General features: G+C 52.0%; 5 protein-coding genes across 5 annotated transcripts; 3 read left to right on the top strand and 2 right to left on the bottom strand.

Annotated features, from left to right (window-relative positions):
- Window positions 1–885: 885 nt before the first annotated feature.
- Window positions 886–3,771, top strand: HER10_EVM0006782 (uncharacterized protein). The gene is made up of 7 exons (XM_035476358.1): window positions 886–1,068; window positions 1,132–1,297; window positions 1,356–1,895; window positions 1,949–2,033; window positions 2,105–2,187; window positions 2,263–2,476; window positions 2,567–3,771. The coding sequence occupies exons 1-7, from the start codon at window positions 962–964 to the stop codon at window positions 3,583–3,585; spliced, it is 2,214 nt and encodes a 737-aa protein (XP_035337308.1). The 5' UTR covers window positions 886–961; the 3' UTR covers window positions 3,586–3,771.
- A 2,310-nt stretch (window positions 3,772–6,081) lies between these two features.
- Window positions 6,082–8,171, bottom strand: HER10_EVM0010158 (uncharacterized protein; the record flags this gene model as incomplete). Its single annotated transcript, XM_035479627.1, has 5 exons — window positions 6,082–6,920; window positions 6,982–7,516; window positions 7,576–7,877; window positions 7,933–7,995; window positions 8,114–8,171. The coding sequence occupies 5 exons, from the start codon at window positions 8,169–8,171 to the stop codon at window positions 6,082–6,084; spliced, it is 1,797 nt and encodes a 598-aa protein (XP_035337607.1).
- A 271-nt stretch (window positions 8,172–8,442) lies between these two features.
- On the top strand, window positions 8,443–13,438 carry HER10_EVM0001924 (uncharacterized protein; the record flags this gene model as incomplete). The annotated part of the gene is made up of 4 exons (XM_035471656.1): window positions 8,443–10,626; window positions 10,715–10,898; window positions 10,953–11,774; window positions 13,419–13,438. Exons 1-4 carry the CDS (start codon window positions 8,653–8,655, stop codon window positions 13,436–13,438), a joined length of 3,000 nt encoding a protein of 999 aa, XP_035336933.1. The 5' UTR covers window positions 8,443–8,652.
- Window positions 13,439–15,558: 2,120 nt separating this feature from the next.
- HER10_EVM0002966 (uncharacterized protein) lies at window positions 15,559–16,203 on the top strand (the record flags this gene model as incomplete). The annotated part of the gene is made up of 1 exon (XM_035472657.1): window positions 15,559–16,203. The coding sequence occupies one exon, from the start codon at window positions 15,559–15,561 to the stop codon at window positions 16,201–16,203; it is 645 nt and encodes a 214-aa protein (XP_035337012.1).
- Window positions 16,204–16,306: 103 nt separating this feature from the next.
- On the bottom strand, window positions 16,307–20,647 carry HER10_EVM0012115 (cyclic nucleotide-binding domain-containing protein). Its single transcript, XM_035481516.1, has one exon. The coding sequence runs from the start codon at window positions 19,436–19,438 to the stop codon at window positions 16,496–16,498; it is 2,943 nt and encodes a 980-aa protein (XP_035337765.1). The 5' UTR covers window positions 19,439–20,647; the 3' UTR covers window positions 16,307–16,495.
- Between the last annotated feature and the right edge of the window lie 4,179 nt (window positions 20,648–24,826).

Raw genomic sequence — 24,826 nt, 5'->3', positions numbered from 1 at the left:
CTTGATGCAATCATGCAGGTTTAGCCGAACAAGTCACACACGATGACCGAGAATCGGAGAAGGAAGGGGATACGGGAGGTTGGGAGGATTCGCCTAAGACAATGCCCTGTCCCTCGCTTGGTTAGGTGTTAGGTGGAATTGGGATCTGCAAAGCCAACCACCGAATCTTAGGCGCCGCCTCCATGACTATTGAGAAGTTATCTATGGAATTATCAAGTGTGAGAGGAAGAAAACGACATTCTCACTCGAACATAAAAAGGCGCGTCCTCAGTTTCTAGCAGAATCATTACTACTTAACTCGATGAATTGATAAACTGCTGTTTGAGACGCGCGCTGAAGACCAGAGACCATTCGGGTCTCAATGGATACATACTCAGGCGAAATTGCTCAAAGTCCAAGCCACAAACCTCTCAAGTCCGAAGAACTTCGGCATTTCCACAGCTGCGATATTTCATTCCACGCATACGTCTGCGCACAATAGCCGTCGTTCGTGATCTTGAACCCGCTGAACCCCTTCGGCAACTGAATCTAGTTTGGTGCTGTCTCACGAGCCGCGTCTTCGCGAACGGGTAAACACGTGGCTTGGGCTGGCCCGAAGCCCCAGTCAGATCTGATAGGCTGCAAAACGACTGATTTGCTGTGTTGTTTGCTGATTGAATCCGTTCTCATCGTGTTGCGTTCCTGGGTACCCTCAGCTGTAGCCAAGATGGATCGCGGGGTCTAAGACAACGTGCCGTTTCCGGTACTTCAAGGACACTTCTGTAGAAACGGACCCTTGAGATATGAGCCCATTTCACATGCTAACATCTGAAACTCTGTTCCATCTCAGCCCTAGAGAACTGCGAGCTGAACATGATCATTGATATAATGGCCCGGTGGGTGGCCCTTTCTTCTCTCCTGCTTGTCGTCTGCTCTTCGTCAACATCAAGTCTACTCCTACAAGAACAAGAAACCAGTCAGAATGTCGACAGACTACGTCAAATGTGCACACAAAACCATCCCAGAGGATGGAAACTTTGCGAACAGGAAAAGGCTGGTGATCTGCTGCGATGGCACATGGAACAACTCGTAAGTGTGGCAATGAAGAGATTCGATTATCCACGTATGCGTATACTGAGATGTCACTCCAAGCAATGACGGCGGCGTACCCACCAACGTGAGCCGCCTCTCATCTGCAGTCGCACACAAGTGCTGCAGCGGAATGCCTCAAGTAGTCTACTACCACCGCGGTCCCGGAACGGAAGAAGACAAATGGGCTAGCTTTGTGGGAGGCCTGTTCGGCCTGGGTGTCAAACAGGTAGATGACTCCAATAAACTGATGGCGGTGACACATGGTTGATGTTAATCGGTACCAGGACATTATAGACTGCTACCGCTTCATCTGCGATAACTATAACCCGGGGGACGAGATCATCATCGTCGGCTTCTCGCGAGGCGCCTTCACGGCTCGGTCGATTGCAGGCATGGTCTGCACGCTTGGGTTCCTCAACCGCTCTGGACTCAGCAGCCTCGGTCAAATCTACAAGGATTATAAAGCCTTCGGCGACTGGACGAATCCTCGCATGTTTGACCCTAAAAAGCATCTCCTGGGGTTCAATCACGACCAGCTGAAGATGAAGATAGAGAAAGACTACATGGCAGAGATAGAGCCGCTCGAAGATAAGTTGCGCCCCGAAAAGGTCGGAGAGTTAACCGAGGAAGAATTGTGGGATGTGGAGAGGGATCTGGTGAAGCTCCTCGAACGTTACGACCAGGCCACGAGTCACGAAGCCTTGGAGAAGCAGCTATATGAGGAGAAGAGAGAATTATTTACGAAGATGACTCAGTTCAAACGGACAGATGGGAGCATGAAGTTTCGCCTCATGGCAGAGGCTTATCGCCAGAAGCTGAGCGATGTAAGTGACGTCTCGATCTTCTGAAGTCCTTGACTTGATGGCTGACTTTTCAGTACGAACTTTGCTTGACTCGTATGGTAGACGATGGCAACGAAGTAATCTCGCACCAAGCTGTGGAGGGGAAGATTAAAGCAGTCGGTCAGTCCAAACCTACTCTCGATTATCAGTTCAACTCCAAATCGCGGTAGCTGAATCTGCCATGCGAACAGGCGTTTGGGAGACCGTGGGCAGCCTTGGAATCCCCAAGATGCCGTGGTGCAATTGGCACGGCGCCAGTCGGAATGCTGAAGAGGTAAGGTCCACCCTCAGGGGCCAAGGGCTGTGGTTCTCATCTATGTGCAAAGGCTAAACGTCTCATAACTGCCAGGTCCGATTTGCAAGCTACAATGTCCACCCCAATATCGATCATGCGTTCCACGCCCTTGCCCTAGACGAATTCAGAAGCCCTTTCGCTCCCACACTTTGGAGGTGCAAGAGATCGAACACAAATACTCAACTTCGACAGGTCTGGTTCCCTGGATGCCACAGCAACGTTGGCGGAGGCTCTGATTCTCAGCAAATCTCCAAGATTGCCCTTGGATGTACGTTACTCACCCCTTGTGCTGCACTCTCCGCCAGGGTGGAGATCCCCTATGCCTCACTTGAAGAACCTAAACTGACGGTGTCACTAGGGATGGCGGATCAGCTGACTTCCGTTGGTGTGGAATTCAGCACGTGTGAGATGCAGCGCATCTTCAGTACGATCTCTCACGGAGATACTATTCGGCCCTGGGGCCTCGGTGAGATCACCAGCCCAACATCTTTGGTCACGACGGGTCTCGACCGAGTTTGGAACGTGATTTCAGCGCCGTATTTTGCGTACCACGGTCAATTCGCGGAGAGTTCGGCGCGAAAGCCTCATTTCTACCAAGACAACAACGAGAAGAAGCTTCTGACGCACACGGAGGAGCTCGTTCACCCCTGCGTCAGGGTCCGCTACCTGTACAACGGTCTCGGTCTGGACGATAAAGCTGAGTGGCGCTGTAATGCTCTTACGGGTCGTGGCTGGGAACTCAAGCTTGATAGAGGCGTGGCCCCAACTAAAATTCGCCCAGGTCGGGACCCGAAGATAGTGGACAAGTACAGGACCGTTGCCGGATCCGTCACCTCTGTTCATCAGCAGTATCCGAAGACTCGGGCTGCTGAAGGCCAGCTGGTCAATACTGAGCAGCCCTCGGAAGATGATCTATGGCAATTGAAATCTCCGAAAAACACTTACACATGGACTCACCCAGAGGGCAAGGTGCTAAAAGAAGAGCAGATTGGCATGTGGGAGCGCATGTTCATCGACATCAACTACGAACATGCCGAACTGAAAAGGATAAGTGATGAACAAAAGATGCAGAAACAGACGCATGGTGATCGTCTTAGAGACATTGCGACGAACAAGGTGTACCACGCCCTAGGCATGGTTGACTGGATTGTCAAGACTACTATTGGCGCAGTGTTTGTTACGCGGCCGGACAAGCAGTATCCGCTCGGGTACCCGTTAAAGCATGGGTACTACGACTTTGTGTCCTGGCAAAAGGGGCTCAAGCAGGATGATTCGGAGGTTGGCCCCTCAGCCAAGGACTCGGCCAAGGATGCACATGCTGCTGAAGATGGTGATGTCCATGTCCATTACCACTGGCTGAACGATGGTACGCAATGAGAGGGCGCAACTTGACCTTCAAGTTGATACTTTCTACGGTTATTTGGCGACATACTTTCATTTGTCATTTGGGACTCTATTGTTCGTTCTTAATGAAAAGGGTTCTAGCTAGCTTTTACACCATTGTCACCGAGTAATAACGTAAAGGACATGGACAATCTATTTATTGAATTCGGAAGAAACGAGCAACTAGATTAACTCAGCAAGCTCGGGTACAAATCCTCTCTTTCGTGTCGCAACTCCCAATGACCTAGGAAGGGAAAACGATCTTCCTGCAACATGGGTTGAAAGTGATTCAGCGGCAAGAACCACCAACCTAGCACCCGACTTTTTCCACATTCATCGTGCAGCACGGAGGACCCAATCCAGGTAGCTCCCTGCGTTGCGCGATGAAGGGGATGAGCCGGAAGATCTTCTACGTATTCTATGGCAATCTCAGTCAACTCGATGGGTGATGGTTCCTCAACGGTGAAAAGACAAGCTCTCGGTCTTATGTATTATCGTCCCACGGCTCAAGGAGTTATTGATTTCCGCACCCTAGTTACAAATGTCGGTACACTCAAGCAAAGATGGGCGACTGGCCTACTCAGTTCCACCTTGGCAATATAAAACTTCGGCCTGTGCTGTCCTTGTTGCAGCTTGCCTCGCCCGCTTGGTTTGGAAGGTGTCAATTCCAGCCGCAGGCAGCAGTCAACTGAGCCAATAGACCGTGTCTACCGCCCCCATCCCCGGCCGAAGGATTGCCATGCAGACGGTTAGTTCATCTCGTATAAAGTATCGACCACACGTTATCACCCTGATGGTAGCATGCTAAATGCCTTGCAGGAACGCTATGGAGTCGTTAACCTATCACAGCTCGAGATCGTGGCATGATCTCCAGGGACCCCGAGATGATGCCGACTGAAGGAACGGGCCGTCAAATGTACAGCTCTCTTGAAGTCCCGGTAATTCAAGACTTACATAGTTCTAAAACCCGGAGCTCCATCACATGCTCTCCTTGGGGAGTGACTTACATTATGCATAAGAATGCCTTCTTGTCCACTCCCCATTAGCCTGCGAAACCATCGTGTGGAGAGATACTAGCATCCCGGATAACGACCAAGATGTTCTCCCTCAGAAGCACACTCGCGCTTTGCGCCGCTATGATCGGCGCAACTATGGCTGTAACCTCCATTTCAGACACCCAAATGACAACCCTCCTAAATGAAGGCGGCATCGGACTCGCCATGGCCGCTCAGCCAATGTGGTTCTTTGGACAAGCGATGAATCGGCCCCCTTGTATTCCAACACATGCAGTCGTCAACGGACAGCAAACGCCTGGCGCGGAGCTTTGCGAATGGCCCGAGGCCGGTTGCAATTGCCGAAAACCGGGCGTCGGAATCGGAAACCCGGCGCCGGACTTTCCAGTCTATTACAGCTACAGCAAGTGTAATGACAACGAGGTACGAGTGGTGTATAACCTGTTTTATGAGAAGGATGGGTTCACGCCGTCTGGCGTCTTCGGACATAAGTAGTACGTTCCAAACTACTCCTTCATCTTCTTATCAGGAGATTATTGGCTGATCACTCAACCAACAGCGACTGGGAGAGGGTAATCGTCATATGGACAAAAGATTCCGCAAGCAACTGGCAGCCCTCGCAGCTCTTACTCTCCCAACACTCAGGCTACGATCGAAAGAATTGGGGCGACATTCAGAATACCTTTGATACCGTCGACGCAACGCTCCCCCGCGGTGGCGACAACGGCAGAAAGAACCTTGACCATCCCAAAGTCTACGTCGCTTGGTCGAAACATGCCATCTACCACGATAGGAACACAGGCTGGAATGATGTGCTTTCCCAGTTGACGAACAATGCCTTCCGTTCGCAGGATTGGTGGCATTATCATGCGAGCAGTACGTATCCTTGTGCTACTCCCTGGGACTGGTTGTGTCGCATACTTTGATGACAGAGACTGACTTGTTGCAGGCTCGTATATCCGTGCAGACGGCTCGACTGCGATTGGAAAGCAGATGGCTGGAATGGATTGGGGATCGGCCACAAGTCATCCGGCCAGTGTTCATGATGGGCTGTGTTCTGCGTGAATTGTCAGATGAAAGTTATCTTTGAGCAAGAGCACGTAATCCCATTGCCATAAATGATTCATCACGGTAGTTGCCAGCGCAACTGCCAAATCTTGACACCCGCAGGCAGCCTTGCCTATATGTACCGACATGTAGCTTCGTGTGTTAATCATCGGTGCAAAATGGTAGAACACACCATGTTGCGGAGTGAGAATGTGAGAACGCAGGCTGGCTGCAATGGTCAATGAAATTCTGCCCACTCGCCCTTGACACACTATTGGCACATTCAAAGCGGCTACCCTGCTCTTGTAGCGGTACCTGTCTTTGCGTAGTTTATCGGGTCTGCTACCCGCAACCAATTGTTCTTGTCTATCTTCGAGCGATCAAAAGAAAGAGCTTCAACGAAATCGATGTGATGATCCCTCCTCCCACTCTATTTCATACCTAGCTTAGAGCGGCCAACAAGACGTTTCGCCACAGTCTGCTTTCGTCCTTTTGCTTGTGCACTCTTCGCTTTCATTGATTTGACCAAGACACTCTCCGCAGAGTCGCTTTTCGCTGCCATTCTGAGCCACTCAGCCTCGTACAGAAGTAGAACGATCTTCACCTTCAGACCCTCCATAGACGCGTCGTCAAGCATGATGCAGAGCTCGTCGATCAAATGGAAATCGTCCGCTTGATCGAGTGATGAGAGGACCGTCGCTAAGTCCACGATAATGTAAGTGTTTGTACCCAAGCTCCTTACTGCTTGTCCCAATAGCTTCAGCCAATCTTTTGGCTTCAGCGTAGTATGGAATTGAGAGTATCGAGACGACAACTCCTTTTCCGTCTTTAAAGAAGCGCTCAATCGCAACGCCTGATACGTGAGATACTTTATCAGGTCGACTGCCGTTGACATGGAAGCATGCTTTGATCTGTCTAAGCTAGGCAATGCCCACAGTGTCGGCACCTCAGCTGACTCTAAAGTCTGGATGATGTCAATCCCGAAGTCTACCATGGCAGAACGCACATTAAAGGAGCCCTTGATGATAACCAGTGACGATCGATGGCTCGATGACCATTTCGTGAGTCTGGGGGATAACCAAAACTGATTCGTTGAGGTAACTACGCCTCGTCCAGAGACTCTGCGGTTTCGGCACATGAGGTGATACTTGTAACACTTTTCCGGATCCTCAAAAGCCGGTGAAAGAGTGGTAAGGACGTTTGACAGATGGAGATTTGATATTCGTTGATTTGTGTCTAGTTGGGCACTTGTTTGGATAGATTGAAAGGCTAAACACTGGTTGTAAGCGCTCAGAAACCATGTTGCTTTGAGGAGTCAAGGATCACCTACTTTCTACCTTGGTGACGAGATCATTCATTGTCATACCTGAGGCTTCCAAGAGAGACACCACGAGTTCAAGTTTCTTTTCATTCCTCTCATTTAAGACTCTTAATCCAGAAAAAAGTTGTGTAAGACCGTCAAGTTGTTGTTGGTAGGACTTTTCAGCATCTTCCAGGGCGGAAAGAATGCCTTCCAGCTTTCCTGAATGAGCCGTGTGCATAACACGGAGCTCGGCTTGCGAGCCTACAGCCGCCAGTTCAGTGATGTTGTCAGAAGCAACACTGATTCTCTGTAACAAATCATCGTACTGAAGTTTGTGCGGCCGCGTGAAGCTGTGGACGAAATGGCGAAGTTTAGACTCTTTACACCACGAGTGGGCAATCAGCAGGAACTCCAAGATGCAAGAATACAGATTCTCAACCGCCACTCGCATGTTGGCCGTTGGATATATTGTGGAAACAATTTTGACTCGCGAAAGTCGTACGCCAACCTGCCAGGTGGACTTGGCCACGATTTTCAGGGTCTCCGCATGGTTGACCACGCTCTTCCTCTGCCGTTTTAGCTCTTTTCGTGCGTGTTTCCATTTTGAATTGGTTGACTCACACCAAATATCAGTTTCATAGCGCCCCATGCCAGAGACACATACTCTGGATGATGTTGAACAAAGACGTCGAGGATGGTTCCGTAATGACAAATGATCTCAGATGTGCTTTGAAGCCACCCCCTGGTTTTGCTCGAAGCCTTCGCTGCTTCATATTTTTCGAGCGTTGCGGTCACTAAGCCTTGAACATCTTCCATGGAATGACTCCCAGTAACTACAGTCTTATCCTCGCATGTCAGGATATCACTCTGCTGGAAGTATTTCTGGACAGCCCTGAAAGCTCCTTCCGCAACACATCCGTCATCTGTCTCCATCGTGTTAAGACGTCTCAAAGTCTTCGCTGGTCATTCAAAGCTTACCCTGCTTCGTCCCCTTGTAACATGATAATATAGCTGTATTCGTATCCATCTGTACCACATAGCCTTTGCACTATGAACTCACACTGTTCAGCCTTTCGTACGCATCAGATTCGGATTTTGTGACGCAAAGGATGCCGCGTGAAGTTGCGGTTATGGACCGTCGTTGACTACAGTCGATTACGCATTTTCAGCTCTCTGAGGGATGGCGCTGTCGCTTGGAGGTTTACTCGACCTGTCATTTGGCGTTTGATAGGTGCGTGCCGCCGGGATTGGAGCCTGATCAGATCAGGCTGGATTTTTGCTTCGATCAGAAATTACGAACATAGCCAATTAGATGATGATGCTCAAATCATCACATCGACCTATCATCGTATCAGGCTTCAGTCAATCACATTATTCCTGGCAAGCTGCATGCTGTGTGACGCTGACTGCGCCTCAGCAAAAGCAACCCCCCTTTCCTGCCATTCCAAGTTTTCTCTCAATTCCTCCCCCTCATTTTGCCTCTTCACAGTGCCTGCCTACGAGGGCTAGCAACATCTTTCTCGGTCAGCACCAGGAATCGTTGCAGCTACGCGTCTCTCATCGTACGGCCCCCCCGGGTGCGCTGCCACCATTTTGACTCAATGCAGCGTACAAACGTACACTTCAAAGCGTTATTGACGAGCATCAAGTGGCGTCGTTCAAGGCAGACTAGACCCAAGAACTCGCGCTTCATCCAACATGGCAACAGACAACATCCATCATCGAATGGTCACAAACCCAAAACCTCAAAAGTCCGGATTACATCCAAGACTCAACCAGCAACGACATGGAGAGGACGTCAAACATCAGCCCACTGTGACGAGTGTGTCTTCGAAAATCTCCTGGCAAGGACTGCAAGAACATTATGATGCAGGTAGCCATACTTCAGAAGGAACCTCCTCATTGCCCTACTCACAAAAGGGCTTCCGAGCTCCAGTGTACTATGGAGGATACGGAAGTCCCGAAAAACAAGATGCAATGCGAGGCCAACACGATTTAGCTGATGATTGGAGCGCATCCTCGGTTGGAGATCCAGATACCCAAGTCAACGACCCCCGAGAGACAACTCAGACACATTATACAATATCGGAAGATGAAATAGGTAAAGGGTCACAGAACAAACTCGCCGCATTAGCACTCAAAATGGGTGCTCCTCAACGTATCGAGCATTCTACCCATTTGGGTACCGCGCAACCCATTCCAACCGCGTCAACAGCTCAATTAGAGAACGAATGCGAAGCCCCAAATTTACGCCAGACGGGATCTCCAGCGCCAGGGGTCATCAATTTAACATCACAACAGAAACCTCACAGCCACAACCCATCGTCAACAGTTCAAAGACAGAAGCAGCCCGAAAGAGCTCGTCGGAAGTGGGAAGCAGCCCAAGGGACACAGAACATAAAACAGAGCCACGGCTATCGCTATAGCCCAGTAGATGTTTCTGAGGCTCCAGTCAATGACGGTGAAGCTTATTTGGAATCAGGTCTTTCCTCAGAGCTTAGAGCGTGTGCTGCTACCCCGAACATCTCAGAACACATTCTGATGGCTGTTTCTGAGGCAGGTGAAGTCCCTGACGGAGCCTTCTCAGAACCTCTGAGCGCCGAAGAGACATCTTTATTGTATTATGATGTCTTTCAAAAGATGAAGCAGCGAATCCAGCTGTTAGAAGCGGCTAATGACGAGCTTAGCCGAATTCTCACGCCTCAAGTGAATGTCAGGGTACAGATCTTCCACCTCCTCGATAACAAAGAAATGGGCGAAAGTGTTTACCTCTCGGAACCAAAATGGATGGTGATTTGTAACGACATTGGTCTCGTTGCCCAATTTCTATTAGTAGACCCTGAAGGATACATTGAAAAAGAGAAAGACATCTCATTTGTAATCTACAAGTGTTACTCAGAAGAGCATCAGAGAGATGCAGTGGAAAAAGCGCGGAAGTCTTCAGGGTCACTACCAACCCCGGAACCTGCCTACCAAGACATTTTGCTCACTTCGGAGGAAATGGTGGAGGCTTTGGAGGCTTTTTTCGCCCTGCATCCGGCGTCTCGTCAAGAATTTCCTAAACTCTACACTCATAGCAGATTATCAGCGCCGTTTGTATGGTGGTATCGCCACCGCAGGTCAAGTAAGATCGAAACCCTGCCGCGCCGCCAAGCCGAATTGGTTAATGCGCTCGTAAGTCACATCGAAGAGGCTTACGCAAGGTTGTACGACAACATCGAAGAACAACTCAGCAGAGGTTATGTGTCGAACATCTCCATGGAATTTCTTTTCCGGCCTGGGCAAGTCCTGGTCTCGTTCACGGATGGCGTCCCTCAAGGCCACATTGCATTGTCTCACCCTTATGCCCACGTCAATGAACCTAGCGACATCTTCACTCTACCAAAATCGAAAGGTCGACAAGATATTTCAGGTAATAATTTGTCGCAATGGACCGTGTCATCGCGTACAATTTCCTATCGTGGAGAATTCGTGCGGGTGGTAAATGAACTCAAGATTGGGTTAGAGACGGAGACGGAGAACGGAGAGATTGATATCTCGAGCCTACCTGTCATACCGCTTGAGTATGCCTCACATGCATTGCGGGAGAGGCTAATGCGTCGTGGCCAAACGTTCTGGAAATGTCGCGAGAAAAGGCTTGTTTCCTGCCAAGGCACAGGACAAATCCACAGTGTAAGTTGGTGTTTTCGGATGACCTCTGAAGTTATACTCTCCTATCCTCCAAGCAACCCTTTTGACTCCTCTCACTAATATTCTTTAGGGCGAAAGATTTATGATTGACTTCGAGACGTATACAAGCTTTCATCCACAGAATCAGTACACAAATAAGGACAAGCTCGTACCAGAGCCAGGCCTGCCAACAAACGGCAGTGAACCGCGCCTTCCTGAGATCTACCTCTTTCCAAACCTTGTCCCTGGCTTTGATCTAAGGCGTAAGAAATGGGGTGAAACTTCCTCTGACTTTGCATGTGAAAGCACTTGACTGATCTTTCAAATAGTTGATGTTGAGGTCGACCAGATTCGGGACGTGGCCTGGAACGATCAAGCCTTCAACAGTCTGGTGGCCGATGAAGACATGAAAACGCTCATTCTTGCACTTGTCACCAACCAAATCGATGCCAAAAGAGGCACAGACGTTATCGATAACAAAGGAAACGGCCTTATTATGCTGCTTCATGGCTCTCCGGGCACCGGAAAAACATTTACAGCAGAATCCGTCGCCGAAATAGCTAAGAAGCCTTTGTACTCGGTAACCTGCGGCGACATAGGCACGAATCCTGCTGATGTTGAGAAATATCTCGAGTCAGTCTTCCACCTCGGCAAGATCTGGGACTGCGTCGTGCTCCTCGACGAAGCCGAAGTGTTCCTCGAGCAACGTACTCTACAAGACCTCCAACGGAACGCACTTGTCTCCGTGTTCTTGCGCGCTCTAGAATACTACGATGGGATCTTGATCCTTACGACAAACCGTGTGGGTACCTTCGACGAGGCATTCAAGTCTCGAATTCAACTAGCGCTCCGGTACCAAAGGTTGGAGGCCTACCAACGCAAGCAAATCTGGAAGAACTTCTTCGAGCGGCTCAAGAGCATCGGAGAGGAGGACAGCATTGACTTTGACGATATTTCGCTGCACATAGACGAGCTGACCAAGCACCCCATGAACGGACGACAGATCCGGAATACGATCACCACCGCGCGGCAGCTCGCTAAGTTTATGGGGAAGAAGATGGTATTTTCGCATCTGCAACGAACTATTGCAATCACGAATAAGTTTGACGAGTACTTGGCTGACGTTCGGGAAGCTGATGTGGAGGAACATGGTGGAAGAGGCCTGGATGGCAGGTACTCGGACGAGTATTTTGCTCGTTCTGATCAAATACGATAGTGCGGCTAGCTATTCAAGTAACAACGCGGTAACGAATTGATTCCCTTTACCATATAATCAGGGGCTTTTCAACTTATGGCTTCAGCGGATATACAAATTTCGCTCCCATGGGTGTCGTTAAGCTTGTATTGTGTTGCAAAGATGACGCCATTGATGACGGGAGTAGTCAACGCCTTACACCCAACGATATGTTGCCTACAAGGGCCCAAGAGAACATCTTTGGGTGAATTTCATCAACTTCCAGATGGCGTCAGTACATCTATCACTAGGATCCCCCAATTTCCGCTCGATCTCGAAACTATCTTATTCAGAGGCGGAGATAAGGGACACACGGCTGGACAAATACACAATTCATCATTACTCCTGTGAAAATCACGTACATGTATTGACCTTAAGTATCTAGCAAATGGTATAATACCTTCCCAGGGGGGTTCTCTTCGAGTTAGAATCATTACATCATTTCACTTAGCGAGATAACTATGATATACCTTTCACGGGAGTGTACATTCCATTGTGATCCACCTCGAGAGAGACATTACTCCCCCCGGAATCCTCAACATCGACGATCAGAAGATTCCCGTGCACCCGCTCAGTCGAAACTCCCACGTGGAACCTAGTGAATGTCCTCAACGAACTCCGATCGAACAGGTCTGTCGAACCTTCTGCCTTCATCATGATACTCGCGCCCGAAATCCGACGCACGTACTCCGCTGGCCACGCCTCCGATTCAACCTGCACCGTGTTCGCAACATTCTCGATAGTAAATCCAGGCGGCACGACAACAACCCGGTTTATCATCCACGACGGCGTTATTTCGAAAGTAACGGTGCTGCCGTCACTCTTGATCGTCTTATGTCCGGGCGGTAAGATACGCACCTGGTCCATTCCCTCCATCCACCGGATTCTTGGGAGAAGAAGGACGCTACTGTCACCACGCGCAAACTTCGAAGGCATCCCGTTGATGTCCCACGACAGCGCGTTTGGAGCCATAACGGAGTCGCCGGCACTGCTATTGGTCGTCATATACTGATACTGCAAGACAAGAGCAAGAGATCCTTCGCAACCATTCTCTTGCAGTGATGGACCTCTGAGAGGAATCACAATTGGGGAAGCAAGACCATATGATCTGACGAGGCGTCCCGTTATTGGTAAACCGCCGGAATGCACTTCGCTGGCGCGAGGGTCCCATGTCACCGAATACGGGACACCAAGATGAAAACTCTTGGGCAGCGTCCGTATTGCACATCCCCATTCCGGAGCATAAGCCCTGTCAATCCCAGGGATATTTGTAAACCTGTGGATGAATTTGAAGTAGATGAATGCTGAGCAAAGTCTCTCACGTACCCAGGCGGTCGTTGGAAAAGTGAAGAGCTGACGTGAGACCCTACAATACGACATCCCGTCGGGATCGTCGCGGTCAGGTGAGAAACGTATAGTGTTGTATAAAGCAAGTGCGATGGTGTTGAAGGTATCGCTGCGACGACGGCAGAGTAGAGGCGCCAAGAAAGCAGTCGAGGGGCCTCTAACCCATTTAGAATGCGACCCCAGGAGTAGTGGTGTCGTAATGGTGATGCCTGAGTTTTCGATGCGCACTCGTGAACTGGGCATGACATCGAAGACACGAATAATGTCGCCGGAGTGCGTAAAATCTTTGGGACTTGACGCGAGGAGTGGGCAGCCCTCAATGAGATGCGGGAGGCTAGTCATATTCCCCTCATGCGGGTTTCCCCACGCGAAGATGGACTGATCGTCATTGTCCCGGATGATTGCCTCTTGCAGTCTCTGGAAAGCTTTGATACCTTCCCCGTAGATAAGGGGCATGTTGATATCAAAGATTCCAAGAAGGCAGTATGCAGTGTCCTCAACTCGGGTTGTAATCCTTTGTGATGCCCAGCTCATCCGCTCGGCGACACTGGCGCTGTCCAACCTCCTCTCCCCCGACAAATAGTTCCTTTCAATCCCCGTCGTCTTTTCAATGGCGCTGCGGAAAAGTGTTCGTGAACCTAGACGCGTCCAATCTTGGCTGTAGAAGTCGAGAGACAACGGAGCAAGGAGCTCCTGGAGCGTCCAGCCGCGGGTGAACCACCGACTCCCTGCCAAAGACGTCTTACATTCGTCGTCCCCAGGCTCAGAGTATACCACATCAGATAGATAGGCCAGGCAGATTCCGGCCTCTTGATACCATCTGAACATAGAGTTTATGGCCTCGGACAGCTCGCTACTGCTGGCTTTGTCGATGCAGCAAGTATCGATCCAGATCCACGAGAAACCTCGTTCGCGGGCCACGCGGCATGCAGACTGAATTTTCGTCCATCCGGCCTTGGCTGAGGGGTCTTTCTCCAAGTCTCGAAATAGGACTTCGCCATCGCCCCAGGTGTGGGAAAGAATTGCGTATTTGGGAACCGAGCCCTCGACGAACTCGCTCAATTCCAAGGTACTGGTTTCTAGAAGACGCATTCTGTATGGCTGGCCTAGTCGTGCTGTCGTCGCCTGACAATGTATAGCTGTCCACCCATAAGTTCTCAAATGAAGAGTTGAGGGGTACCCGCAATCAGGCTATCAGCGATCAAAAATGCGCTCACACGAAGTAGAGGTGCATGATTGGGCTATCCCGTGGGGTTCATGTAAGCGCCGCAGGCCTGCATGATGCCCTTGTACGACCCGGAGGTGCGATTGAGAAGCGGCTAAGAGGCACTTCGTTCCATCTTGAATCAAGAGCGATCGAAACTCTGGCCATGGCGATTGATCACTAAGTTGATGGCGCAGGCGTAAATGCTTGGCCACTGTAGATACTCCCGTCGAGGAAGCAAGTCAAAGAGGGAACCTTGCAAATCGCCACAAAACTTACAAACGCCCAAGATCTTGGCCATAGTACGAGCTCACATTCGGCGGAAGCGGTCAAAGGTACCAGTGAAGAGATCATGACAGTTTTGTATCAAATACAAATCGAAGTAATGTCAAACACCTCATGTCAAGATACGATTTGATGAAGAACGTCGGTTCGGAAGGACAAGAAACAGCATTCACCAACATTGAACCCTCAAGCTGACGTAAGGCACCAGCTCCCTCCAAAGTTCCTTTCCCCAACCTCCAAGAAGGTCACCAAACGGCCCAAGCTCCTGCCCGCCGCAGCTCCACGAGCTTAAGCGCCAAAAAAACAAAATGGCAAGTCAAGCCCAAGGAAAGCCCGGACCCCATTACGGCCCCTGCCTCCTTCCACCCCGCCAGTCGCCCCTTGGTCCAAGCACCCGGCCCGTGCCCCTCTCCCCCAAATAGGAAACAACGAAGAAGGGGGAATGGAAGGATGGAAAGAATGCCCCGCGACTCATGACTGGACCCCCCGCCGCAGTGACATTCTCACTAATTCCTTGCTAGCTGGGCATTCAACTGGAGACAATCAATTATACGGATACTTTGCCAAGATATGTGAATTGTGAAATGAGAAACCATGATAGTACCTCTTTTTCATCCCCTGATAACGCACGAAGGCCCTATCTTTAATGCGCTCCCGTCCCGGAAAGGAAGAATTTTGTGCGGAAGGTGAATGTTGAGGAGTCTCGCTGTCCAATTTGTTCGCATCTCGCATCGCGCATTTCACAACACCAACACCAACATCGCAGCATCCAATCACCAAAAATCAACAATACCACCACCCTTTAACTCATTCCTCAAACCAAAAGACAACACACCAAACTACTCACCCCTCCCCCAAGAAAAAAATGGGCAAAGCCAAAAAAGAAAAAGAAAAAGAAAAACTCGTCATAAACCACTACACCCTCCAGCTCCCCTCCTCAACCCAACCCCAGCAACACTCCCTCATCCCAAAAACCTACCGAACCCTCCTCAACATCCTCACCATAACCCCCCTCCAACCCTTCATCACCATCTCCCCGCTCACAGCCCTCACCTCCCCAGCTTACGCAGACCCAGACTCAGACTACTACTCCGGCGCCCACATCCTCCAGCTCATCGCCTACGTAATCGCCCACATCACCGTCTCCTGCACAATCTACTCCCTAACCTCCCCCGAACGCCAGGCCGTCCCGCCCAGAATCCAACTCTTGATCTGGGGATACTACCAATTCGCCCTCCTCATCATCGACGCGTCTCTGCTCTACAGCGCCCGAATATCCTGGAGTCTTCAAGGGAGCCCTGTGAACCCGGTGCGAGAATGGCGCGGCGTGGACTGGATCCTCGTGGCTTTCACGCTGATGGCGGCGCTCACCAGGGTCGCGTTCCTGTTCAAGGTGGGGTTCCCCAAGCAGGTATCGCCCGAGGAGCGACGGAAAGCTTGGGATGAGGACAACAAGAAGTTCTGGGATGGTGTGAATGACGGGACCTCCAGCATAGTATGCAATGGTTAATGGGCAGTCATTTTCACAACGATATGGGAACGAACGCACGTGTGCCTTCGATACAGTAACGAAATGAATTAGGGTATCATCAAGTCCAGTCTATCCTCAGCCCATCCCGCCCAAAGTCGTCTGAGAATCCAAACATGATGCCCTGTGATGCTGTCTGCTTCTCCTAACGAGCTGCGCACCCCTAAAATAGGCTTATTCTATGATTCAAACAATCCCGCGCCGGGCCACAATCGTACAAAACATCTTCTCTCATAACAGCGTCAAGATACCCCAATTAAACCACCTCGCATCATCATCTAAGCCCGAATGCTCCCTTTTCAACAATGAATCGGACGGGGTGTCTTGCTCTTCTCCGGAAGCTTAGCGGCCTTGCCCCACGTCCACCGCGGTTCGGAGCAGTCGGTGTCGGGCTAGGCAGTGGCAAAGGCATCTGTCCCGGTGACAGGCCATTGCCGCCGCGCTCATCGAATCCCCACCGCATAACACCTCCGCTTCGGATCCAGTTCTCCAAATTTCGGCACTGACTAACGTCCACCCATTGTAGTCGACTGCATCCTTCAAGCAGATTCTCGACACCGCCGCCAGTAACTCTAACGCAGCCGCGGACCGAGATGCCCTCCAACTCGTTCAGGTGCAGTGCAACCGACTGCAAGCTGGCATCCGAGACGGCACTGCCGCAGAACGAGAGGCGAAGTTCGCGCAGCTGAGGCAATCCCAAGGCGACGACTTCCGTGGCGGTATCAGAAAGAGCGCAGCAAAAGGACAGATCCAGGTGTGTCAGGTTCTTGGCCGCACCGACGAGGGCGACGACCGCGTTGTCAGAGAGGTAAGTGCAGTCCGCGAGGCACAGATGAGACAGGTTCAGAAATCGGTACGGAGCCCAAGACTGGAAGCCGGCGTCTGTAATCGAGGTGCATCGTGTCAGGGACAGCGATTCCAACCGATTGGACGCATGCGCAGCAAGATGAGCCATCGACCTGTCGGTGATGTGCTTGCAATACGACAAGTTGAGGTGCTTGAGAGCGGGGCAGCCAATGATGGTGCCTGGCTTGGGTATGTTAGCAGCTCTCTGTTGAGCCTGTTGCGTAACAGCCTTTTGAGGCTTTGACTTGGCCGAAGAACTGGATATCACCACCTGCTTGCTGGGAGGTTGGGGTGGTGGCGGCTCAGGTACTACCCAGCCTACGACACGTGCCAGCAAGTTGTCACCAACCTTGCGACAGTTGCTCCAGTCGATTTCCTCCAGGCCCTTTGCGTTCTCTGCCATTTCCAGAATCTGATTTGCAGAGACATCCCACACGGAACGCATGCGCCATCGTTTGACATTGCGGCCACAACTCTCCCAAAGACTTCGGAAACCGTCGTCGGTAATGTGGAAGCAGTTGCTAATGTCAATGGTCTCCGGGCGGTTGCCAACGAAAGGACCAATGACTGTTCGGATGGCCAGATCTGTGACTCTCCTATTGTGCTCAGACAAGTCCAAGTCCAGGCAGACCTTCGGATGCGTCGTCAACAGCTTGCGCCAATAAGACGAAATGATTCGCGCGTTCATCAGCTCCGCAACATTGAGGTATCGAAATGCTTCCACAAGCAAATCATCAGGAAGAGCTGGGACCTGGGCCGGGTGTGGACGACGTGGCAATGTCCGGGCTCGCTTGACGGGCGCTTCTTGCTCGGGTGGTGACTGTGGCGGAAAAGAGAAGCGAAGAGGTGTCGACTCAATCTGGTGAGTTCGGAAGCCGTTCGCCACTATTGACGAGGAGTTGTCGGATTGCGGGGTAGGCGGGGCCAGGGAATTGCGTCGCCTATTTCGCATATTCTCCATGTCCACGCTCAAGAAAGGATCAGGGTCCTTGGGCTCCATCGTTTCCATATCGTCCTTCGTAGGTGACGTCGGTTTCGAGGGCGTTGTAAACGTGACGTGCGGTAGAGCTTTGGGTGTTGTCGGTGTCGGAGGGTCTGATTTGCTGGTTCTTTCCATAGGGTCTGCATCTGACATTTCAACGTCTTCGTCGGAATTCTTGTATCTCTTGCGAGCTGTCTCCTCAACCTGCGACTTGATATCGGGTGGGCATCGGCTCCAAAGCGTGTCTAATGCGTCTCCGGGGATCATCAAACACTCGACCGTTGTAATTGCCCGCACTGTCGCTGTTCGACCCTCGGACAACCCAAGACTGGCCACTTCTCCAAAGTATTGACCTGCTTTTAATCTTGGCCTGAGATAGGTCGCACGAGCCATCTTCTTTGGTGGTTCATTTGGTGCTTCATGAACAACCTCTGCTTCACCTCGAACAATGAAGAAGATCTCGTTGCCGGCCGATCCTTGTTGGATAATGTCTGTAAATGGAGGGTATGTCTTTGGTTGCACGCTGAGTCCCAGCTGATGGAGGATGTCAGGAGGCAATGTGGAGAACAAAGGCAGTTCTCTTAATGTTCGTCGCACGTTGACGAAACCACTTCCGAGGGCACTGCCTGCTGCAGGGTCTTCAATGGCGCCAGGACTGGGAGATTTTCGCTTCTTGGAGTTGACGACGGTGCCCTCTCTAATGGTGCCTACCTCACCCGTAGACACCTCACCTGGCACCGGTTCTCTTGCTCCATTGGCCTGCATTGAGGCAGGCTTGATGAGTTGCCCGCCCTCTTGGCGCTTCTTCTTGAGAATGTTCAACCGCTCTTGAGCTTCGTGACGAATAGCCCGTTCCATATCCGGGAATTTCGGCAACTCGGCCTGGAGGTCTTCCTTCTTAAGGACCACGAGAAGGCATTTTGTCCGAGCCACAATGGTTGCAGTTCGCGGCACGTCCATCAACACACCGATTTCTCCGAAAAAGGCACCGGGCTTGAGCTCTGCATAAATGGCTTCACCGTCTCTAGAGGTGACAGCCACGACTCCGCGCACCAGCCAGTACATTGCTCTGGCGTCATCGCCCTCTGTGAGAATGTGGTCCTGTGCAGCATGAACTTGTGGTCTCAAATGGTTTCCGATAGCTGCCAAGAACTCCTCTGGCGCAGACACAAACAGGGGAAATGATCTGATGCGATCAACCAAGTCGAGCGGCATATCGCGGATGGTGGAAGCGGTGAGAGGAGATGGCCGCATGGGGCGGGTAGGATTCGTGTCAACGTTGAAGGACCTGAGGAGTGAGAGGGAATCTGGCACCCCGCCCGCGCCCGCGCCGGCGTGGGCGAGGGCGCGGTAGGGTGAAGGTGACGTTGGGGAGCGATTCCGCCTCATGGTCCTTGACGGATGCCGCGTACGTGGTCGTGTCGACGCCAGGTTTTCGACGTGCCTTGCCGGCTAAGCTCTCTGCCCAGTGGGAGGGCAGAGGGCCAAAGCTTCAACAGGGCTTCGCCAGTGCACACCCGGTCTGTAGCCTGTGCTCCGCAAGGGCGGCTGGAGGAGGAAAGTCCTCTCCCTGCCTGTAAGCTGAAGCTGCCTCTGATGCTAGATTCCCGCGGTTTCCGTCGTTAGTGTAGACAGCAGACGAGGCTGGTGCATGCTCCGGAACGGCAGTTTGAAGAGCGTATTGGGTTCGCCGTGAGGAGATGTCAATCGTAGCGGGGGCTGATAATTAGAGACGCTCTGATGATTGAGGACCTGTTGTTGTTTCGCGCTATTTGAGATCGAATACTGCAAATTTCTTCTCAGCGATTCGGGAGTGAGAGGCGATCGCGTTTGGCTTGAAGGCGGGGTCTTCGGAGCAGCTTTGGGAGTGGGAAGGTCGGGTTGGTCGACACTGCTGAGTGTCGCAGATTGTATCACGCAACGTCGCCGTTGAAAACGGTGTCTCTGGTCGGTTTCGACACGACAATTCGCCGGCAGGATAGAATGATTGATGAGGAATGCGGTCACACCAAGTGTCTGCGCAAAGCCAGCAGCGGAAAGTTGTCGTGTGTTCGGCACCAGGTGCTGTGGAAGCTGAGTTGGGCTGACAGTTCTGCCGTGGGAGTCAGGTTAGAGAGAAACACACACGGTCACTTTTTTGCCGCTGGTGATTTCATAACGGTCAGCAGGCGGGAGAGTACTCACCAAATCTTCGACGGTGTAGGCAAAGACAATTGTTGCTGTGTGGAATTGCTCTCGATCCGAGATAAACGGCTCTGTACGCGGGGTTCGGCCGGTCGCAAGGAGCGGATAGGCGAAGGCGAGATGAGTTGCGAGGGTGGTGGGAAACGAAGGTGCCGGGGGGCGGCGGGATCGGAGGCGATAGAGTGATGTAGGCGAGTGAAGAAGGCGGATGATTCGCAGTCGCAATATTGCAGATCAGTTGAGCCAACAAACGAGCACGGGAATAGGCGATTGGAGGTTGCGATGCGAGGATCTCCAGCAGAAGAGGAAGATAGGAAGATGACTGCTGCAGGAATGGGTAAGCGGGTGGGAGGGGGACTGGAAGGAAGAGAAACGGTGACGGACGAAAAGAGAAGCGGTCGTGGGTTTGGGAAGGGAAGGGAAGGACCGAACTGGGGGCGACGGGACGGGTGCGAGGATTCCAGGAAGGGACGTGAGGGACGTGAGGGACGTGAGCGTGGGCGCAGATGTCGGTACGTAAGGAAGGAGGTACCTTGTCTCTTGGTGTATTTGGGTGCCTTCCATTTGGTACGGAATACATCATACAACACCTAGTAGGGTGAGGTAGACAGGTACCTCTTCTTTTTTTTTGGTGGAGGCGGCGTGGGCGGGTGTGGGCGTGAACGTCGCACTGAAGTGGGCGGGTGGGCGTGCCCTGGGCGCCCTGGGCGTGGGCGTGGGCGTCCATGGCACGGCGCGAGGACGTACTGTGGAAACGTGGGACGTGGGGAAGGAGCAAGAGTCGTTCTAACTGCTGCTTCTTTCCTTCCTTGCCGTTTCCTTCCTTCCGACTGCACTATTACCTACTCCGTACGAAGTCCCAAGCACCCAAGGCACCTTCCTCAGCTGTTCACTCTATCTTTTGGTGGGATTACATAAGGCAAGATTCTCTACTATGCAAAGTGGTACATTACCTTATGGTACCTCACATCCAGGGAGATGACTAAGGTACCTAAGATAGGTAGGCTAAGATATGGCGGCCTGGAAGACGGGGAGGTAGAAGGGCGAGGATGGATGATGCTGCGTTGCATCCCCTACGTTTCTCGCGACCTAAGCGTGAGTGCCAGACCCAAACTTCGTCGACCAACGCCCAGGAGTCAGCGACTGTGCGGTGGACATGTGCAGATGCGCAGGTGCGGGAGCTGGTGCAGATGAGCCGCAAGGATACAGCAAGAGGGAGGACACACTCACCCGCACACACCAGAGAGAGTTCCGGAAGGTCAAACACGGACAGGACAGCCAGACGAGACGGGCCAAACACCTTCGTCTCTTCACTTCACAAGCACCACTCTTCCACCAGGGAGCCCACGTCTTTGACGCCCCCTACCACCATACTTGATAGTTGGGAGCCAACAATACACATGCTCTTCAAATACCAACGCTGGCCATTGGAATATTTTCTTACCCCAAGCAGACTGGAAGACAACTCCAAGCGTCACCTCTACCATCGCTCTCTTTAGAGCTTTTCCCCTTCGCCAACACTGCGGCCAGCCAGCCCTCGCACAATGACGCTCGGAGGGTGGGGTAGGGGCCGCGAAGCTTGTACTCATTAGGTACTAATATACTTCACACGGACCCTTAATGCAGTCTGTTCAGGGGTGCGCAGCATGTCACCGGTAGGGCGACGAGACATGGCCGCAACCTGACCCCAAAGCTTAAACAGCCTGGCGCCCAAGGGCCCGTAGACGGTAGTCGTGTGGCCGCGGCGACCGCGGCAGGCTGGAGGCGAGGAAGTAGCTATTTGTGTCCATTCGATCATCTGGACGGTCGTAATTGTTGTCACGGCGAGGGCACTCGAAGAGTTCAATCACAGAATGATCATGAACTCATCAACCACGGCTCTGTCGTCAAAATGTCAGTAGGAAAACACTTGCACAAGCAACGGGAGCTTACTGTGCCTGGGTATGCCCTGAGCTTCTTGTGTTCCCTCCGCTGGACACAGCCAAGCTGTTTGTTGTGTCGACATACATACGTAGTCATGACCATATCTCTGCGTAAGTACCATACTTTACGGTTTCTCTAGGCGCATTGTAAAGACCTGGGTACCTCGTCAGTGGAGGAGAGCCAAAAGCTAAAAGTAAAGGGGGAGGAGACTGGGTGTGCGGCAGACAAACTGCAGCTTTCGCGACCTTCATCTGCGGTGCCCTGTCTTGCCCTGAGCAGAGGAAACAAACAGCCAGGAGACAGAGACATGCGGTATGCTCCGTCATGACTCTGATCTGCCAGCACACCATCTGCCTGACAACGTGCTAAATTATTTTGATGATGTCAGCAAAGGGCAGACAATCAAGAGACACTAGGAGAAAGACTGACTGATGTTGACCACTCATCCACCAAGACTTAAGCCACATTTACCAAACGATATTTGAGCATAGCGAGGCCAAGAATAGGAGGAGTCTTGCTGGCATTGCTGCAAGCAGCCAGGTGTAAGCCGGCAGGCAACGTCAGTATCGGCTTCTGCGAAAGCGAGACTTGAAGCTACTTGGCTAGGGCTGGCTCCAATGGCGATGGCAACATATTACTACCTACCTGAATCTGCGCACTGCTCCGGTCACCGGTGTGACATTGAGGCATCGGAATAGAGTAGTGTAGCGCGAACAACGGACGCACGCACTTTGCTTAGCCCCCTTGGGCACAAATCCAGGGCAGCCGCTCAATGGTCTGGATTTCTTCCGAAAGGGGCGTCGCTAGATCGGCCAGAGGAGAGTAGCCAAAGGAAAAATCAAAATTGACAGAAATCAAACGGCCTGCCGCCGGGCCGGCCTTGCGATTCCTTTGTTCTCTCAGGCTTCTGGCGTCGTTTCCATGCCGGCTTCCATCCTCGGCTGGCCTCGCCTTTCTCTTTCTTGCATTTGTCTTTTCCCTCTTCTTTGCCTGTGCCTCTGCCTCTACCACACCCACTCTGGCACCTCCCCCCCTCGGGCTAGCGGCAGTCGTATGTATCACCTTAAACTTCATGTCCACAGGTTCGTCTACGTCCCATCGTACCCTCGTGCTCTGGAACTCGATTTTTCAAGCTTTCAATCTGATGCGAGGCGGTCAGAGAGACATTCTAGAAGCTCACAGGGACACGGGAGCCCGCCCCCTCGGTTTGTCAAAGCATGTCGCATCCTTGCTCCAGAAGCCTGAAGGTAAGCCCAAGGAACAGACAAGCAGCATGCGCACTACTGTCGAGTAGAGGCAAGAGGTTAGGGACTATTTTCCCCCTTGTACTGCTAATGAAATTGAGCTCGCGGATCGGAGATCGAGACAAGAGTGACCGTAGGACGAGGACGGCAAAAGCTGCGAAGACGACGGCGGGATCAGTGGGTGCGTGTAAATTGAGCGAGGCCGGATGGAGTGCCATGGACGGGGACTTTTGTCGCATAGCACAAAATAGAAAAGTTGCAGGCGTGGCGCGTGCAGGCCGCAGCAGCAAGGAGCGAAAACGACCGAAGAAGCAGACGGCCGCCGTTCGTTTCGCAGCAGGCCCATTCCTCCACTTCCAGCAGTCGACCTGGGACTCTGGGAGTCTTGGACACACTTGATCTCGTCGCTATCCCCAAGTCGGTTCAGCCTAGCACAGAAAGACGAGTGTGGGTGGACCGCCATCTCACCGCGTGTCTCAAACTTGCAGCCCGGGACCCCTGGCTCATCGGACCCGAAATGGCGCGCACGGTGCACGAATCGGTCTTGGGAGGGGTAGCAGTCCACAGCGGCTGGATGAGAGGATGCACCCGGTCAACCATGTCGGCGGCGGGTGACGGCGAAGAAGCTTGGGGAATGGTGGTCAAGGCGCCTCCAGCGAAGGGAGATCGATGCGTGGAAGCCTTATGGAAGACGGCTAGAAGCCTGCCAAGGTTGGGTTGGTGGAGGGCGAGGAACGGGGGGATTTCGCGCCGCGTGCCAGACGTGAAGTCTGACTCGGCCACTTGCGGTATGTTTATGGTGCCCACCCAGCATCCCTGAGCTGCGAGAGTTTGTCGAACGGTCCAGCATGAGGACACGGCATATGAGGTGTGGAGGCAGGGGCCGAGATGGTTTCCTGGACTGGCTGATAATTGTCATGGAGGTTGAACAATCTGGGTGGTCGTTGAAAGGTTGTTGAAGAAGCCTGAGATCTGAGGTGGTAGACTGGAGGTGCCTGAGGGCACCTAGCTGGTCACCTCACTGTTTCACTTGATGGTGACTAAGCCGCTTCCTTGAGCTGGAAAGTAGCAAGAAGGTCCCACTGGTGCCTTCCTCGTCAACCTCCTCTGCGCTTTCTTGGATTGCTGTTGGTTTGAATCTGGAAAGAAGGCACGCAGGTACGAGATAACTTGGGGAAAGTACGGAGCACAATCGCACTCTGCCTCCCGTCTCTTCCTCCGCGGAGTGGATGCTCCTTCCTTTGTTTTCCAAGGTACCTACTACCCCCGCCAGATCTGCACCTGCCGCGGGAGATCCATGGAATTATCTACGCATGCAAGATTGATGGGTCCATTTCTCTTCCCGTCATTCCTTTCTTTTTCCCACCAGCTTTTCCTTTCTTCTCCATCAACGTCCCCACGCTTTGCCCATTGCTACTACTCTTCC

This window comes from Colletotrichum scovillei (assembly GCF_011075155.1).
Source record: "Colletotrichum scovillei strain TJNH1 chromosome Unknown Contig00002, whole genome shotgun sequence".
NCBI lineage: Eukaryota > Fungi > Ascomycota > Sordariomycetes > Glomerellales > Glomerellaceae > Colletotrichum > Colletotrichum scovillei.
Note: the sequence above shows the minus strand (reverse complement) of the source record. Positions and strands in the feature narration are given on the sequence as shown.